This window comes from Opisthorchis viverrini (genome assembly GCF_000715545.1).
Source record: "Opisthorchis viverrini unplaced genomic scaffold opera_v5_74, whole genome shotgun sequence".
Classification (NCBI taxonomy): Eukaryota; Metazoa; Platyhelminthes; class Trematoda; order Opisthorchiida; family Opisthorchiidae; genus Opisthorchis; species Opisthorchis viverrini.
The window spans coordinates 375,248-395,250 of record NW_008751731.1 but is presented as its reverse complement, the minus strand read 5'-3'; the positions used below and the strand labels follow the sequence as shown (position 1 = coordinate 395,250).

The following is a 20,003-nucleotide window of genomic DNA, read 5'->3' as shown; positions in this document are numbered from 1 at the left end:
AAAACTTAAACCTAGTGCTTCGCTCTTCTTTTATATGAACTCACCAGACTGTTCACACGGGGGTAATGTGAATTTAAAAAGCCACATCCCCTCCAAACACCCACACCGACGATTTTGCGCTTTGCTCCTTAATATGACGCATTTTCTGCGTTGTCAGATCTAATTTTCCCTCGCTAATTAAATCTAACTAGATTTCAGCCCTGTAAGAAGCATAGAGCGGCAATCTCGTGATTGCTGGACAGCCGACCAAGGGCATTCATTTATGGTAATGGTTAAGGAATCGAGACGAACGAAAACGGTTGTGCGCAGCGGCGCTGTGTTGGAACTGTATATGTTGTTTTCATAAAGGAAACTATTGACAAGGTTGCTGGAAACTTGTCGACTGCCCATGACCGGTTTCGCTCTTCATGGGGCTCATTAGGTCGGCGCAGTCCAGGAGTTCCCGTCAACCTTATGTTCTACTTGAACCCCAATTGGACTGTTTTCGAGAAATACTCAATTTGGTTTTCATGAGAGACCGGATGTGTTCACCACCTGATGGGTGCCACTGGTCTTACCGCTAGTCCAAATTTAAGTGGATTCTCACCCACTAGTTGTCACTAAATTGAGGTAGTATCAATAAACTTGACGTTATCTGGTTCATAATTTATTGGGCCTCCCTCAAGACAACTTTGACTTTTTCTGGTCTGTTCAAGTGGGAGGAAACAGGAATGCACTACCAACGAGACACCTTGAAATTCGTTTGGTACATTTACAAAATATTCTTCTTCCGGTGATTTTAGCCACACCGAACCACAAAAATATGCTATACAGCTGTGAATAATAGAGCAGAAACGCTGTGTCCTGTAAAAGCTTTACACAAAGAGGGTACAACAGGGCTCGATGATCTGCTAATCGTTGTCAGAATTCATTTGCGTAACTCACCACCAAGCAGTCGCTGGAAGCAAATGTTTATTTTGGCAAAACCTTTGGGATTTGCTGGAAATCTGACTGCTAATGAATAGTTTTCGGGATCCACAATTATCCATAAATCTACCAAGAGCTCTGACGTGGTCACCACGTGGTCACGAATCGACCGGCTTGTCGAGTGACGTACTCCAAGGTGAAATTCTCACACAGCTTACGAAATTTTTCTCCCTCCTAGCCACGTATAAACTGGTCGTAGTGTGAGTGGATTTTGCAGTTTTTGGCAAAATGAAATCGCAACTACAAATTACAAAATATGCCCTCAATACAATCATTTTTAATAGATTCTGGTGGTCCTCACGATCGTTTGTGCTGTGCACTGCAACCACAAAATCCCTTCATTACCAAACAAATAATGTTAAGAGGGTATACTTGATGCAAAATTTATTCTTATGATTCCTTTTTAACTCGATGGTGAGACCATTAGCGTATCAGACAAAGGCAATGTGTGATCGAGTACAACGGCGTGTGCGGCTAACAAAAGTACAGTGAGAAAGGTCAGTCCTAGTTAAGTCATAAGTATTGTTTGCTGTTTCTAATCAGTGTACACAGGTGAATAAAAGTAGCACATGTACCTCAGTATTCCATAGAGTCCCATATTTCTAACGGTCAGCACCACTTTTTGCAGCAGCCGTAAGAAACCCTGCCCCGCTTGTGAACATCTGTCACTGCTCTCTTGGGAGTGGATGTCTGGCGTCCAGATTAGATGGTTAAAATCACGACAGACGGCCCCTTCTTAGACTTGACTACATAGGGCACTGTCAAACAAGGGTGTAGAAGACAACGGCTCTGACGTTGCATCAGAGATGACAGAGCGAGGACCACCTCCTGTTTGTTGCAAACTCTGTCTTGGCCAGTACAAATTTACATCTGGAGCAGCTCTGTCTGAGTCCACGTAATGTTGGGCACTCTCCAGCTGTTGTACATTTAGACTTGAAGTTGGATGCGCGGACGATAAAAGGATATCACTCCCGGAAGACCTGGGATAGGCGTGCCACCACTTGGACTGGGGATCCAATGAATGTTTCGCAGCGCCACCGTTAAGACATGATACGACAAATGTGCTAGGTTCATGCGGTTTGTATAGGGAATCACCTGAATCAGAAGCATTTTGAACACAAAGTGAGGTATGGTTGCTCCCACCCTGTAACAGACTGGCGGGATGAGAAATTTTCAATTGGTGTGTTGGTCTTGGAAAAACTCCGCTTTCGAGGTCTGGCATTCGGTTTGGGGTTAATCCGAAAGCAAATGATGAGGAGTTTGGCAATGATGGTTCCACAGTCGGCTTTCCGTTTTGATCACCAAAAGACTGGCTGTTGACGAGAGTCAGCATTTGCCCAGAATCGAGACGGTCAATAAAATTCATTGTATTTTCAACACGTGAGTGTTCCTCCAAAGAAAGTTGCTCCAGAGCGCGGTTGTTAGAAGATCTCGTTGCCTCAAAATCTAGAGGCGTTTTTATATTGCGCAGGGGTCTGCGTGGCAAGGGTAAACTATTGTTCTGTTCCGACAGGGGCAAAGATTCCTGATGGTATACTTGAGCTTCTTCTCGCTTCAAGGCCGGTTGTTTATATAGTGTCCAATAAGCTCCTCCGTTGATATGTGTGCTTCCATTTTCCGATGTATGAAACGTTGGTTTTTCCTCTTCTATCACCGGGTCATCGTTACACGGACTTTGGAGTGAAATGCTTCTTTCCGTACGGTCTGAGGTGGCATACTGTGTTTTTTTATCTAGGAACCCTAAGCAGTGGTTTTGGGGGTATATCTTCTGGTCCGTTATTCCCGTATCAGCGCTCATGTGTTGTTGGGGCTTTCGACATTGATACCAGACAGCAAAGGTCCAGCACGCAAGGCAAGCTACTGTGTGCACGATAAACAGGATTGTGGAAGTAACAAGTAGAGAACCACCATCAGACTGAAATACTGAAATTAATTCATAATGAATGGGTATTCTAAGTAAAACTGATGCCACAGTACAAGAGCATCCAAAAACAAGGATGATAGTCGAATATCGGTCAAGAATTGGTGTGGTGGGATCTCTCCAACCCCAGCATGACATTCGCGGTTGCGGTGAATTTTTTCCCGATGCATGACAGCTCAGGCTACTGTGTGTTTGCTCGATATCTTCCTTCAGGTAGGGCGCTAAGCAGGAGTGCTGCGTTTCAAACAACGTGGCCATCCACTTCACACAGCCAGAAACATAGAGCAAATGAATGTTTAATACAGTAGAAATGAAAGCCGCTGCAGTTAGGCACGTCAGCCCCCACGCCGGATATCGTACGGAAGATCTGATAATCATTAAGCTGGCACGCAATTCTTTGTACAACAAGGATGTTTGTACATCAGCTCCTCTCATCATACCGGTCGACTCGGTTAAGCATATAGCATATTTAATGAGAAGACTTGTCGCAGCATAGTCCACAGTAAGATAGACGATTGTCAGTGCAACCAAACATGCAAAGAGACATGTGGCACGACGTGATACCTTCCAAAATACAGAGGACAACTGACAACACAAGAGCCAACCCGAAATGAGGAAGTTGATTAATTCCATCGAAGGGGTCCCACTGCTTGGTGACGTTCGACGTGCTCTTACACCCTCACTGTGTAGTGCTTCGCGAAATAAACCGATTTCTGAATTCCAGCGGAGCTTTTTCGCAAATTCTAATTGTTGTTCGGTTTGTGGCAATTGTCCTAGACCTCCCAAAGCCGGTGGTTGCAAGGCAATTAAGGACGTGGCCAAAACATTCTGGTTTGGGTCCAAAATGTCAAGGTTGGACAATTTCGGGGTCAGAGGCTTCGACCGGAAGATGAAATCCAGATCGCTTTGCCATAGCTCATCTGAAAAAAGTACAAGTGAGTAGGAGAATTAGTTATAAAGAAAACAGCGCAGTCGTCAACGAAATTCGGTTGTTGGTTGTCTAATATTTCTAAATAAACGGACATTGAGATCTAACCTTCATGTTGTGCTGAGAAAAAATGTGCAAAAACAAGTTATCATTGCGAGAATGATTTTTTGAAACCCCAGTATGGTTTTGACACAGCTGAAACCTCAAGGAGACGGGACAAGTGAAATTTACCACAGCCGTTCCATCAAAGCAGAGAAAATGTTTGAGAAAGTATAGTGAATGCATAAAGTTCCCTGCATGGACGGCTGACTTTAAAGAAAAGACCTTGCAGATGCCTGCTTGTCGAAAAATGACTTGATGTAGTGTTTTTTAATCAACCTAAGCGACAGTGATTTGGGTTAACGATCTAAAGAAATCAAACCTCGATAAGGCATAGTATCAGACGTCTATATAACATTTTTAAAACCACTGTCAAGATTAAAAACTTATCGGATTACTTCAAAGCAACTTTTAACTGAGTCTGGCGCTCCTCTGAAAATGTCGCCAGTGGCAATGCTCGTTTCCAGTTTAGATTATGGCATAACCTCTTTTTATTTACTCAGTAAGTGCTTAGAGTTAAGTCACCGACGGTGCAGTATTCCTCACTTTCAAAGCACTGCGGCACAACCTCTATAGATCCTTCGGCCTTTCTTTGGTCTCGCTTAATTAACCGAAAGTCATAGCCTCATCAACGTGTACTAGCTAGCTCAAGGCTGAGGCGCAAAATTGGTCACAGGAATGTACATGCCAAACATCTTTATCTCGACTGCTCTCGTCTAGGCTTGTGCAACCTGACGTATATCACTCCTCGTGCTTCCTTCAGGTGGCAAGGCAGTCGAGTACTGACAGGGTTTCACACCTGACTGATTGTTAGTATTATTCATTTTGTACGAAACTGACAAGATCTTTGTTCCAGCGGACCCCTTGTTGTTTCTTCTTCAGTAGAATGATACTGTGTTCGAACCTTTCCGTATGGCCTTGTTCTTAGACCAAACAGTGTAGTGACCACAAATCTGGTTATTAGTACATTGATCATTTGCATCTTCTCACAATCCTGAACAATGCGGTGGCCATCATTGTTGGTTTCGTTTGGTAGAATAATGTACATGCTTCCCACTATTCTTGCTTAAATACTCCTGTTACGGACGTCAGACAATTGTGAGTGGACCATGCTTTAACAATAGCTAAGAATGCACCTTCTCATTTGCGGTGATTCACTAACACTCGTAGGCAAACGGATAGATGCGAGCACACGCCGATCCGATCAGTATACAAAGGGGTGAAATCCAATGCGATTCTAGTCGGTAAGTGGTGAATTACAGTTGAAGACTGAGGACCATATGGAGATGGTGAATTAGTAATGAGTAAAATTAAGAGACAACCAAAGTTTACATGTCGACAAAGAACGTTGGAATAGTGAAAATGTGAATATGATGATAGTCTACACAACGCTCTAAGCCTGTTGATATTATGAGCACATTTTGGGGTTTTCTTCGTTTTCTCGAAAAGCCCAATAGCGTTGAACAGTTGCGTTTTCCTTATTTGGAAGCATCAGTACTGTGCATGCGCTGGTCAGTCACATGTGGCCGAACGGTCTATTCTTGAAGTGCTGGCCAGACATTTTCGAGTTTGAATCTCGCTGGAAATTTATGAGATGCACATTGCTGAGGATCCCAAATAAGAGTTACACATCCGTGCACTACTCTTCTGCGTTTCGGCGTAGACTGACTTTAAATGCAAGATTAAATCTCGATTGAGTATACTAAAAGCTGCTTGCATAACCAGACAGGTGTTTGGAAAGGAAGGTGCTGGTATAGTAACTATGGGTGCGGTGGGTGCATACTGTAGAAACAGGTTTGAACAGGCAACGTTTCAAATTTCTGGGCATTTACGGAAGTTCCAATTTTCAACTGAGGTCGGTTTCTCAAATTTAAGTCATTTTGCTCCAAAAAAGGTGCTACACGTTTGTTTTATTCTTGTTGAGAATAATCCAAAGGGTGCATATCATCAGTAGCAAAACTGATTCAGACGCACATGGACTCGGTAAGTATTGAAGCATTGTGCCGTTGGGCCATTCGAGAGGCTGATCACCAGTGAGAGTGCTTTTCTTCCGTACAGTATAAATTGCCACTCATCCGTCACTCATACAGCGCATCTCACTTCATCCGGTGTAGACTGGCAGCAACTTCCAATTCAAACTTTCAAAACTGTGAGAACTTTGATTCGCATTTCAATTGACGGTCTGGTTTCTGAAGCCTGCCTGCTACACACCAAATGCCACGACCGGTTCAAATAAAACCCTGGGACTACTGATTAGACTTGTTTATTGCTTCGTCAAATTCTACATCAACAATGGACTTCAAATTTGCGGACTTGTCGGTGGCTTCGTTTTCCTTTGGCGTCCCAACGCAGTGTCTGGCCACCACAATAGACTTGAAGACGAATTGTCTAATAATATGTTAAGAGACTGAATGTGGCGGTCTGGGCATCCCTCTGTGACAGCCGGTGAAAAGTCTTCTCTCGAGAAAGGCATCTTTTCATGTGTCATTCATCCTTTCGGGTGTGATGACTCAGCCTGCATCTACACACACACACACATACACAAAACGTCTTGAACAACTGAAAAGCCAGTTTTTACGCAGCAGGTACCGGCGGTGTGTGACAAAAAACTTCGGGTAGTCAGTGGGAAAACTTTACTCTGTTTACTGAACAGCTTGGGGAATGTCCATATGTCGTCTCTTCTTCGACATCCTGCGCGGATTTGACAGGTTTAGGATGGTTGACTTGGTATCATCATCAACTGTTCATACCACTCTACTCCTGTCAGGCATTCGACATAGTTTGTATTCTCTCGTCAATTCTTTCAAATGGTACAGCTGAGTGCAATGTAATCGCTGACATCTATGTCATCTAACGAAGTCCACTGGAGTGTATGCAAGCCTTTCATTATGCGAGTTTCATGAGTAGTCAAAAAGAGTTATATATATATATATATATANCACACAAACTTTACCAATATCTGAATTCTGTGAACCACTGAACGATCGTAGACGTAGACACATTGTAATAATTTAGGTGTTGCGTCGGATGAAAAGAGCTGACTGGCTGAGATTAGTGTCTTTTCTGCAACAGGCGTGTCCCTGGCGAGGTTCTTATTTCTGTTAGAAGTATTCCTGAGAGAATGACTTGCTAAATATGTGGTTTCACGTTTACTTGGTTTCAGGAAACCGCGCATTTTGAGATCATGGTTCTTGTTACAGGCCATATTATCTGCTTTGACCCGAGTGGAGTGATTTTTTCCGTCGTCTTCAGCAATCCAAGTTTGGATTCTATAATCCCTGAACTTTTCAGATAAGGCCACCGAGCTCCTCTTTCTGCGAGCTTTCTTCATGTTGTAAAAACAGAGAAGAATTTTCTGAATCTTTGGTGGATCCTGCACTCAGATACGTTCGTTCTCAAGGAAACCGGTGTGACGGTTAAAGCGGTTCAAAGTGTACAAACATTTCTATCTTGTTTAAGCGGATAGTGAGAGGACTGTACACATAAGGGGCACATAGGGGCACCAAGAAAACAAAAATTTTCCCACTTCCTTGTTACCTTACTGGTGATGGTCCGGATTTATGCGGTTGACTTTTAAGGATCAAGCAGATATCACGGCCGACATAATGGGTACAAGATAGTTAACTCTGAAATTTCATCCAAGTACGCCCACTGTCCGTTCCTTCGGTCGTGGAACGTTTCACCCCACCTGTTTTGGCAGGTCTTTTCCATGCCGATTTTCGTTGATCCGATCTTTTTTCAGCTCCAAGAAGTTCTTCATCTAAACTGCATCCAGATACAGGTTATACTCGCAACTTTTTTGCAAATGATCAGGCATCCAAAACGAGTGACTATCGTGAAACCTAAGCGCACACTGTCACTCATTTGTTGTGTTTTTAGGCGAGGAATCAGTATTTCTCCCAAGGAAAAAACTGGTACCAACCAGCTGGTCCTCTCAGTTAAGATCTATTCAGATGGGTGAAAACTGTACTTGAACTGAGCTTGTGAATTTGTACAACTATTTCCCACAGAACCAGAGATGGTCATCCTCTTGTCCTCTCAGTTATACGTCTTTTAGCATGGCTTCAATGAGATTTGGAATGTTGATCTGGCTTCATAGGGTAGATGAAACACTGAAACACCATGATCAAATTTCTTGACGAAAACGGTTTTCTAGAGATATTTCTGAGATCTTGCGGAGCAGAGAATCTGGCAATTGATCTATCTTTCTTCTGTTCCTTCGCAATGTCAACGGAATTTTTTTAAAAACCCCCTTAATGTGCAATAATTGCTTCTTTCCAGAGAGAATTGCACAATTGAGGAAATTAGTAGAACCTCTAAAAAACAACCCAGCCTAATACACATGGTAAATAGATCAACACACGAACACGCTGTTCACGCGGTCGTCTCACCTGAAACCCGGACAGCAAGGTGACACCCTACTGATGACCGTATTCGATGGCAGCCTGTCAGTCACCAGCTTCCGGATTATTGTGATTCAGACAGTTACTGATGCTCCTGTTTGTGGTTACAAAAAAACTGTCAAAAGAGAATTAAGTTGTGCATGTGTTTGTACAGAGTTGGTGCATGGAAGGGGTGTGGTCTAACGGGAGCGTGAGTGAGTCAGCTCATGAACAGAACATTGTCCTGGTGCGGTGCTCCATTAAAACGCTCCACCCTGTCATTTGGAGTAAATGAGCAACTTATCCGAACGTTTTTAGTTCACTAGCCTACAAAAGTTGAAAAATTAATACTGACAGGTACTATTTCGATATAACCTAGAGTTCATGGAAGTTGAGAAGCAGTATGTATTACAGGTCTATTGCTATCACTAGTAATGACTGATGATGGTGAACTTGAAGTCACAAGGCAAACCCACTCAAAAGTGGTATTTATGGAGGAGAAGAAAGATGTCATGAAGTGCTGGCTGAAAACTAAGGGTGTGATGTGGAAGTGAGGTCTTTCTACTCCTCAAAACAAAACAATCTTTTGCATAATTCTACTACACAAAAGTAGTTTGCTCCGGCGTAGTATTGGTGAGGCGGGAAAGTACAACACTAATGCTAACTACGAGAGCTAACATCTACTCTAACTAAGGGGCTCGGCCATTGGAATATCGACAAGTGTTGTGTGTCAAATCAAGAGACCCATCCTGCAGCGTGAGCTTCGTAGTGATTTGTTTAGTTATTCTAGCAACACAGCGGAGTGTTAGTCTGCTGAATCGCTCGACGACTGTCTACCCGTCACTAGAAAGGCGAAAAACTAGGCTGTGAAGAAAAGAACTAACACCCTTCCATCTGAGATTCTATACAGAACTTTAAAGACTATCACAAAATGGGTTGTTATGCCACCTCCCATAAGACGTTGTTGCAAGGAATGTCAGAACAGTGTCTAGTTTTGTCAGATGACGGATTATTTACAGCTGCTACTTGTTGTTCCTGATATTCAGGCGATTGCTTTCAGTTAGAACGCTGTTTCAAGATTCGTCAGGCTCATGCAACAGCGGTTAGAAACACTCTTAGAAAACTCACGGTTTGAACGGGTAGGAGTAGAACGCCAGCTGGCAAAACATCCAACAAAATAATGCAATAAACGAGAATTCCAACATATAGAAGATCTATAGAAGATCTGCCTATCCACTCGAGAGTTCGCCACTGATAAGTTCATACTAAAATAGTTTGCCAGGAGTGACTATAAAACACAATTTTTCAGTTTTACCAACCATCAGGTGCAACCAGTGTCCTTTTGATTCTCTTCAGCAAGCACACTCAGTTGCAACCGCTTTGGCTTCATAAGGGCCGCTTGAATCCCTGCTGGGGGGTATGCACACCTGAGGAGTTCCTAGGGCAGTTTAACGGATCCCGTGCTGTTGAAAAGTTTTCTGCAATGTTGGTAGTTAAAGGAGATTTGGATTTTTGTGTGTAGTCATTTCGTCCTNTGTGCTGAAAAACCGAGAACCACTGTACAGCTGTTTCATCCTCACTTGGAATCATCAGCAGTGCGCAGCTTACGAAACTATGGAGAGTGACGAACCCGCGACCTCTTGGCAAGTAGTTTAAACACCTAACCGTTCGGCCACGAGCGTCTGCTCAGCAGTGTGATTAACTCGCACTCAGACAAGATATAACGTCGCTCATCCTTCAGTCACGGGATCCACATCATGAGGCCACACGTGTTGACTGGCTCTTCATCATACTCGTTAATACGTTTACACATGCTTCAATAGTACATCACAGAATAGAAGTCGGAAACGACTCTAGGACTACCTCACGTAGAGAACAGCGGTACAGAATAGGTGGTACGGTTAGGTTGCTGGAACATCATGTACTCAAACACAAGCAGGAGCAACATAACAGCTGGAAAAATGGTGCGCAGTTTACGCCTTCCTTAGATTCTGGGCACTGCTGCAGTAGACCTCAAGAATTACCCTACCGGGGCATGTGAATAGTTCGCCCCAAGTACAGGGTGCTAACAAAAGGATTCTGTTTGCTTTTCTGAAGGAGTTCCGATAGAATGGTCTGTTCATGATCCCTTAGGGATTATAAAATCCTCTTTGAAGACCCCATAGAATTTGTTCAGTAAATTATACTGCAGTGAACTCCTCTCCATAAACTCCTACCCTATTAGCAGCTATCTTTGGAAAACGATTTTCCTTGCACAGGATCTTTCCTAATTGGGGAAACAAACCTCCATAACAGAAGAGCAAACATTTGCAAGTGATGAAGTGGTTAGTACGTTCCTTAAAGGTGATCACTACAACGGCAGATTAGTTGAGTAAACTGCTCATGTCTCAAGAAGACAGGGCCTATTAGAGCATAAATATTGACCCCAGCCTAGTTACTGGCATAATACGCTGGTCTAGCTGGGTGGAGCGTGGTTTTCAGTACAGGTAAGCCAATTTCCGTCCTTCGGTAATTACAAAAAACGGTGGATCCATGTGTCAACAATTTTCTTGAACCTGCGCCGCCAATGAAACGCTTTTGATTGAGAAGTCTGGTGATGCCAATCAGGCAATCTAACTTAAGATTACAACAATTGCCAGAACAACAGCGTAATATTGCCGAGTTCGGGAGAATTTCCCACTACATTCTTGTTCAAAATACGGAGGAGTTTTTGCTGAAAAGTATGTACCTGGGTTCCACGTAGGATCCATTGTTTTGCTGCTAATTGTCAGGAAATTGAATTACAGTGGGATTGAACGGAAGATGGTTGCATTGGAAAAGTAATTAGACAAAAACACTCTGATACATTAACTAGTTTTACTTCGGATGTGAACAGATATTACACAAAATTGTGAGTGAACAGTCATTCTTTTGATTAGAAGACTTCGCTGTAAAACGAAGCAATTTCATTGGGTCTAGCGAAAGGGCTCTGTTCACTCACTTCGGTTTGCTAAGTCTATTCTGTACATTTACAGAGAATAGTTACAGTAATCATTGACTTTTGAAGCTGGGAAATCTGCAAACAACTGTTATGTTATTTGACAACACCTATGCGTTGTATTCCATGCAAACATGGACTGTCTACAAGTCTGAAAAGATCCACTCTCGACGCTCAGGAATCAATCGATTCACGAGGTGGGGGGCGGGGCGACGAACAGTTCAAATAAGTCTTGCCGATCTTCTACCGGCACAGCCGTTTCTCCTCTTTGACCGAGTCAAAATTGATGTATTCGTTGACGCAACCCATTAGCACTAGTCTCTTTGATCTCAATTATCGGTCCACTCTATTTATCCACCATTCAGAGCAAACCATGAAATTCACTTTTTACTGTTTTCCAGAGCAAACCATGAAATTCACTTTTTACCGAAATTTGATTGAACCAGCTTCTACCTAGGCTTGCGAATGTTGGTGAAAATGTGCCTTTTAAAAACTTGCCCGTTAGTCCTATCTTATGGACACAGTTGCGGAGCGTATTGCGCTTCGGTTTGTTCTTGGTGGTTGAAAACAGCCCTGGTTTGGCTGTGATAAAACCGACCTGGAATAAGATGGGTCTGTTCAGAGGGTGGTGAGTTCCTCACCGATGATCTTTTCAAGTGATTTTTCCCAAAACGACACTTCGCACTAGCCCACTAGTTAAGTGCAGTACCCCTCATCCTCACATGCTTGGTTTTGCTTGTCAAGTTGGCGTGCTTTTCAGCCTTTATGAAATTTTTAACCAGTAATTCTCTAGGATCTATGGAAATTGACACAACCTGCGGCCTGTCCGTTGCTTGGAAATCGTTTACGAGAGGATTTTGTTGATTCAAACGCTGCTTTTCAAAGCACCTCTGGTTTCGACATGACATTAGCCCTTCAATTAATAGTACAATCTGTAAAGCAGTAATGATCCAAGTCCTACTTCACAGCTTTAACGCCTGGGGATAGCACGCTAAAGAAAAAAAGATAAACTTATCTGGCCATCGGTGCCCTGGAAGTTGTGCACAATTCGTGTGTGGGACTACATTAGTAGCAGTGCTGAAGTGCGATTAATGGTCTTCTGCAAGCAACTGTTCGTCCAGATGATGAATTGTTCTGGCTGCACCACCTGGGACGATTAGGCTACTATACTCTGTGTTCTGAAGCAGGCTCCGACTCGAAGATATCATCACATCGTGATCAACACATGGTCTGGTAACGTACTACGAATGACCAATGATAATTGGTCTTTAGTTACACTGTTGCATTTCATCTGCGGGTCTGCCTTATCAGAGATGTAGATCGCTGGATTTACTCATCAACACGACGGTACCATACAGCCACTGGTGGTGTTGTTCTCTTATTCGTGATCACTAGTCAACTCCTGTGCACTCGTACAGAGTTTACGGCCGTCAAAAATAGCGTAACCTGTGGTCTCTGAAGAAGACTGCAAATGAGCCACCAAAATTCTTGAGAATTAAGTGGTTGTGACTCACCAGAACGGAGACGTTACTCTAATTAACCAATTTGTCATCGAAGAAAAGACTTTTGCCTGTCGGGTGTGCCTTCTCATTCCGAACCGCCACAAGGTTGCTTGGGTAGGAACCGAGGGTAAAAAAACTCTGTTAGGCCTTAGCGAACGAACTGTTTCTATGTCGTTGAGCGGCATACATATCTTCCTAATGTTCACTATCCTAAGTGTGAGGCTTACTAGCCTATAGTTCGGCGGCAGGTGGTCGACTCCATTTCTTTGATGGGATCTGAGATTGGCCATCATTTATTTGCGAGACATGCTACTTACTCGCAATCATTTTTTTAAGGTAAAGGCTAGAAGTGCGGCTAACATCATCATCAGATGGCGGAATATGGGCGAACGCATGTATCTGGCCTATATCTTTATGTACGTTCCTCTCTTCAAGGGACCACCTTCACGACGGTATGGGCCTATGGTTGCAGCAAACTGTTTTTACACTTGCCAATTATGGGAGAACAATCATACAAGCCCCACCATGAGTGGTAGCCTCCTGGGGCTAAAACAGATATGCTAGATTGTTGTGAATCTATTATGGAACTCTCACACATGGGTGGTGGGTGGAAGGCGAACGAAATTTTTCAAAAGAATTCTCATTATGCCTGCGGTAAGAAAACGAAAGCAACTCCTCGGAGTAATCAGCAGAGACCTGAGTTCTCTTTTGTTTGAGCTAGATTACACGATAAATAAATTACTCCTGATATTGTCCTTTGACATAGTTACGTGCATACATCGTAGGTTAGTTTCTATGGGTCTATGACCAAAAGGGTATCCGCCTAAATGGATCCATTTTTGATAAGACAAAACGTTAGCCATGTTAATCAAGATGTATCGAATTTGGCCTTTAAAGGGACCATGAAAAAACACTCTTTAGGTTGAATCTCATAATGATGGGAATGAAAGCAAAACAGCACTTGTGTCCACTCTCGGAGATACCTGTTGCCTTTATAGGCACGACAGAAAATTTCAGTGTACAGCTGTTTTCATGCGCTAGCAATAGGTATTACAATCATTCATTTTACAGAGGATAGCTGCCAGTCACCTTCGAAAATGTGGTAAGTGCTGATGTAAGTACTGCATTGTAAAAACTTATTTGAATTTATTTCCTCGGGATTCGAGCTACCTGTGAAAGGAAGAAGGTCTTCACTGCGGATTAATTTATTGGAAAGTGCCAACTGACCAGTTACAAACTACTGGACGGGGGAACAAAACTCTCATATGCATCTTATTTACAAGAACTGAACATCCATCTTCTCTTGAACGCGCCTTCCTGAAATTTCCTGTATATTCATTGACTGTTGCTCAACTCCAAGCAAATGCTACAAAGTGGCTCCACAAATTCCGCATCAGATCTCCCTTTTTAAGAGACGCAAAGCTAATTTAAAGAAAAAGCATACTACTCGCATGCCTCCCCCATCAGTATTATCACCGTTACACCTGTAGAATTTTGGAGGCAGAGAGCGACAGTTCCATAGAGAACTACAGTGAGTTTGTTTTAGAGAGAACTCGTCCTCCATTAGAATGGCTCCTACGTTAGGTATTGGCTAAAATGTATGTTGTTGTGACCTCTCTGAGGAGCCTGCTTCTTCTGAGTAGAAGCGTGCCCACGCTATTTCTTATGGCTCGGAAGCTTGCAATACTTCAGTTATTTTAGTCGAACGACATCCACCGTTAACTCACCAAGAATCGTCTTCTGATTTAGCACCTGTATTAAGCTCTCTAGAACTCAACACGCTGCTTTTCCTTTGTCTTATTGTCATTTAAAAATTCCCTAATTCAAGGTTTCAGGTGATCATAATCAGGAATAACAGGAAACGGATTGTCATGCCCCATCCTTTCCCTGAAGGTTGCAACTATTTTCCTCCAAAGCATGTCACCTCAAACCAGCCATTAATTGCCGAATACTCTCACAGCAAATAACTTGACAGCTTTCTCAAGTTTGCCACTACAAACATTAGACCCCCGAACACTGATTACTCACAGAGACCGGCCCAGTCTATCTTTACTGGCCATTCGGCGGCAGTCTCCCAAGAGAGAGAGAGAGGAACATCACTTACGGACAGCACGAGAAAATAGTTATTTATGTGCTTCAAATTTTGATGATAATAATACAATCATAATACAATGATGAATTTCCACTGTGAACTTTCGTTAAAACAGCAGCTAACTGACCCATATTCATCATCCACTAACATCAAAATTGTAAGAGTCTGGACGACTCTGTTAGAAGGTCGCTACTTTACAAACCTCGGATGAAGTTGTGAGCCAAAGCCTGCACATGACCTCAACACGATCTCCTCAGTAGTTCAAAAGGGTTTTTATATTTGTTTCCAACAAAAAATTACCTTATTGACATAAATTACACAAGGGCAATGAATGATGAACTGGACTTGTTTTCGTGTTCCACCAAGACAATAAGGTTTTGTTTCATGAGATCATAGCACAATAAAATCTGTGTGGTTTTCTGATACAGTCCGAAAAAAATCCATCCAAGACACTATCATGAACCTTCGGACTGATTATAGACGAGTCATAAACGTGTTAAAAACAACGCAAAATAATCGAAAACTCAAGACGCAGCAGATCTTTCACGTCATCATCATCCATCAAGGCCAATATAAAAAATGCCCCATTTTGGTTTGCCAAGGGTGTCCCTCAAAAGGCTGTATGATTGCCGCATAAGATTAGAACATGTCACCTTAAGCTTGATCAAATATATCTTTCTTCAGTGGAAGTCAGCCGGTTTTGTTAAGCTCTGTGGAAATCACCCAAAGTTATTTACTGGAACGAACCCCATCTGGGAGGGAGTTCTATTAAATGGTCGCTAAAAGGAGTTTCAAGTGATATAGCAAAAAACAGTTTCATGTAGGACGCGATGTCTGCTGTGGGTGCTGTGTCCTGTAACAGACAGCCTTTGTATTAGTATTAGTAGTAGTAGTGGTAGTAGTAATAAACAAATATTCGGGAGGTGACGATTTTGGTGTACATCGTCACATCTCATTAGGTGACATTTTTCTTTTAGGTTCGATTTAATTGAGGATGCAATTATATCTTTATAATTTTGGCTGTCTGGTTTTGAGAAGACCCCCCCCCAAAAAAAAACACAGCAACCAATAAAAGGAGTCTATTTTAACTGACTTATGGAGGCTTTTCACGAAATGAACTTCATTCAAAAGAATACTTGATATGATCCCTCCAAGTGGGTCAACCGTGCATCGACATGGAGTATTCTGAACTCTCATTTGGTCCTCTGAAAGCTAACATACCTACCAATATTTCCGAGTGCTTTTTAGTAGCAAGAAATGGTAGGAAGTTTTCACCCTGTCAAAAGGTCGTTTGCAGGTGGGAGCAGTCCTCCTTTGATGCGTAGTTTTACATGCAAACCAGAGACAAAAACCACGGAGGCCGGAATTGTAGGTGTCTTGCACATAAGGCACAATCACTACTGTCTTCACGTCACTGGCCAGTCGGTATCCGAATGCGTGAGTACCCCTCGCACGCATCATCATTGTTATTCCTTCTTCAGATGCCCTTCATTTTAGGTTGGTGTTCAACTTTAGTTATCCCTTTTTCAGCTAAGTCGGGGCTTGATTTGAGGTCGGCCAGTCTTTGAGCGAACTTGTCCTTCCGGCTTGGGTGGGTACTGCTTTAATTTTCTTACTGCACTCCCATTTGTTTCTTCGGTTACGAACCTGCTTTAATTTCCTGATATTACTTGGCCACGAGGGAAGATGGAGGAATATAATCCAAAGGGCTAGGCAAAACCAAACTAACGTGAATTTTTCCGTAGTCAAAATGCGAACTCGAGCTGCCGTCCATGAATCACCTTGATGGACGACACTGTGTTGTATTATAAGCCAACATTCAGATACATATTAGGTTGCTGCACCAGATCTTGGATTGGAGTAATTAAATGCCCTCGGGCAACCACGGATTCGTACAGTTCTCAAAGCTAGTCTTCAAGTGTGCGCAGCTGCATCTAAAAAATCTATATTGATTGGTCAAATAGACTAATAATTATGCGCTTGAGACCAGTTTTGGTCCTGTGTTTTAAAAAAAATTCAGGCCAGACCCGCGTGCGTGTCAGATGACGCGTCTACATCATATTCCTAATTTGCTGGGACTCGTACTTTGCGCGATATGAAAGAGCTGCTTGTCAGATTTTAGAGTTTGTGCTTACACTTAGGTTCGCTTCTGGCGTCCCAGTTCGCCGTCAACAACCGAGTATTTACCTATGGCGTCAAAAATATAAAAAATCCACAGTGTTTAGTGTTGTTGGGTGTGTTGGAAGTAACATGATTCGCATAGATGAGAGCGAACATTCAGCATGCTGATATTCTTCACTTGGATTGGAATTACATTCAGTTGCCTAAATAAAATGAAAATCTAATCAACTGATTAGCAGTGCCGGTAGAATATTTAACAGAAAGTAACCAGGTATACAATGAAATTCAAAACTGCAATGAAACGCTCCTCCGAAAAGTGACTTCGCCGAAATGTGTTGAAGGTTTTATCACGGTAATGCTCTCATTGGCTTTCCGTCAATTGGCCGCGATTTGCAAGAAACACATATGTGGTAAATGTCATCTTTAAATGTCAGTTACAGAATATTACTTGGGAAAAAACGCACAGGGTGAAAATGTTTAGAAAATATCCGCCTTGTTATGCGTAATCTAATCACCGGAAGCAATTTCCAAAGGCCTCAGTCAATGCTTTCAGACTGATTGGTTTCTGTTTGCGTCCCAAAAATGTTCACGCGAGAAGAATGCCAGGCACCGACAAATGCACATAACCTGCTAGATTTCGCGAAAAATAAAAAAACTGCAACCTCGGTCATTGCATAACACATATGTTTACTGTGACACCAGTGGTTCGAGTCGTTACGTTGCTATTAAAATTTCCTGACTACACATAGTATGTGGAAAAATGTCGGTGGTTATTCAGGACCTAAATATCACCCTTCACATACACACATGCCTCGTCATGCCATGTTCTCAGTTAAACTGACGTGAGATTTTCACACCACAAACCTGCCAAAAAGCACATTCTAATCTAGCATACCATCAGACAGACATGCCTTCATAACCCACATCTTATTCTGTTCTCTGTTTAGCTTATCCTGCACACAATGCGTTGGCTGTTCCATCTCTACTACCTGCGTAATTTACGTTTAGTTTCTTTTATCAGACGCTTACGATCAAGCTTTTGCCTTGAGTCCACGTTATGATCGTTGTCCATGTGGGTGGACATGCAGGAATACATACCGTTGTTCAGAAACACTCGCTGATCACACCTGATGACAGTGAGAAAATGCGTTGCAAAGGTCCCAACACGGTTGAGGTGGGACTTCAAAACAAGCATACTGTTTGAATAAAAACGAATACGCTGGAGCACTCGGAAGAAACAGTCCGATTATTTTGTTTACCTGGAACAGACCGGAACCATTAGTAGGTCTGCTGGGGTATTTTCAGAGATGATTTGCTTGATATAAGGCTCCACTATGAGATAAAAACTAAAACAGTTAAAGAATATTCCCCTTTTACTTCTAGTGCTGAATCTGAATAGAAAAAATCCAGCACCGAAAACAAAGAACCTTAACGAGATTTTATCACCCTTACCGAAAAAAGCACTATCTTATGCCCAATGATGATCATTATCTGGAAGAAGCCTTCAGTTATCATCTACGGGACATTCAACATGTTTCTTTTAGAATTTAGGGTATCACGGAACAAGCATGAGTGGCGGTAGTGTGTGCAGTTTGAGAAATGTGGGAAATAGATAAAAAACACAGTGTGGTGACAAGAACACAAGGTGATCGAAGTACTCAGTGTGAAGCAACCTCATTGTGTATTGTGCCACGCTTCTACGATGTACCGAAATTTCGTCTGGGACAAGCAACTGAGGTAAGGTCTACTGTAGACAGATGGATTCAATTACCACGTGAAAACAGCAATCAGCTGCGATTGCATCAGTCACCCACCTCATTGCGAATCAACATGCTAAGTCACAACCACACTGAGCATGCCAACAAAGTGCACCCAGGTTGTTGCACTTCACTTCCGTTTCGTGTGAGAACGTGTTCTTCATTGATAAATTCAGGCCTACTGTTAAATTACTGATCAACAGACACACTGCCAGCTTACTCAAGCTGGCCGAAGCGAGAAACCACTAAACAACACATTCTGTATTATCAGCATTTTTTATGAAGTTCATTCGTACGATTATTTTTGGTGCCGTGCTGCGAAATCTCCAAAACACATGCCGTGGAACGATGTGGTGAACGCGAGAATCACGGTTTTTAACTTCAGTCCAAAAATTCATGTGAATTGTTGCTTCCAATGGTTGTTGTCTTCGTCATCTTAAATGTTTGATAGCAGACAGTGGAAGTGACCAAAGATTCCCTTTTATATCTCACTACTGAATACAAAAACCGATTATTTCCACATTGCGTCCTGTATCGACACGCGATCCAGCATTCTATACAACCTCTGACCACCTTTCTCAGTATGTTCATCATCATCATCATCATCATCATCATCATCATCATCATCATCGACAGCATGACATCATTGTTCAACACCGATGCTTTACTGCCGTACAACCATGACTTATTTGAAAGCCTTAATGTAAAGGAAAGAATAAAGGTGGACGGGGAAGGGACTTAGTGCTAGCTTAACACAAGCATCAATCTCAGTATGTTGGCTTCATTAGTTTTTGGAACGGATCACGGTCACTGTTTGAAAATACAAGGAGTAAATTTCGGACACCATCGACAGCTTTCGTGTTAACAGATGCTTCAGACATTGAACAACTTCAGTCTGTTCTCTGAATTGTTTTGCCGCCAAAACAGGGTCATAAAAAATCACTCGCCTGAGCAAAACGAGAAAGTTATATTGCAAAATTTATAGGGAGAATAAATAAATTATCAATTGAAATATAACTTATGTCTACTAAGTTAAAGTTAGTACCCGGCAACGACTGCTTTTGTTCACAAGCTGAGAAGGAACACAAGAAGATGTTTCGTATGACTGACGTCAGATCTTCAGGTTTTAAGGTATATGGAAAACAGAATATACCGTTAGTTTAAGCAGTGATTCAAGTTCTAATGTGAAGTATCAGAGTTGTCCTGATTGGAAAACTCCTTCTCTGTATCCAGATGCGCAATCAGGATAACTGCAAAT

The 20,003-nt window shown here is 42.4% G+C and overlaps 1 protein-coding gene across 1 annotated transcript; it reads right to left on the bottom strand.

Moving 5' to 3' along the window:
- Positions 1-1,702: 1,702 nt before the first annotated feature.
- Positions 1,703-18,060, bottom strand: T265_04499 (hypothetical protein; the record flags this gene model as incomplete). Its single annotated transcript, XM_009169254.1, has 2 exons — positions 1,703-3,807; positions 18,018-18,060. The coding sequence occupies 2 exons, from the start codon at positions 18,058-18,060 to the stop codon at positions 1,703-1,705; spliced, it is 2,148 nt and encodes a 715-aa protein (XP_009167518.1).
- Between the last annotated feature and the right edge of the window lie 1,943 nt (positions 18,061-20,003).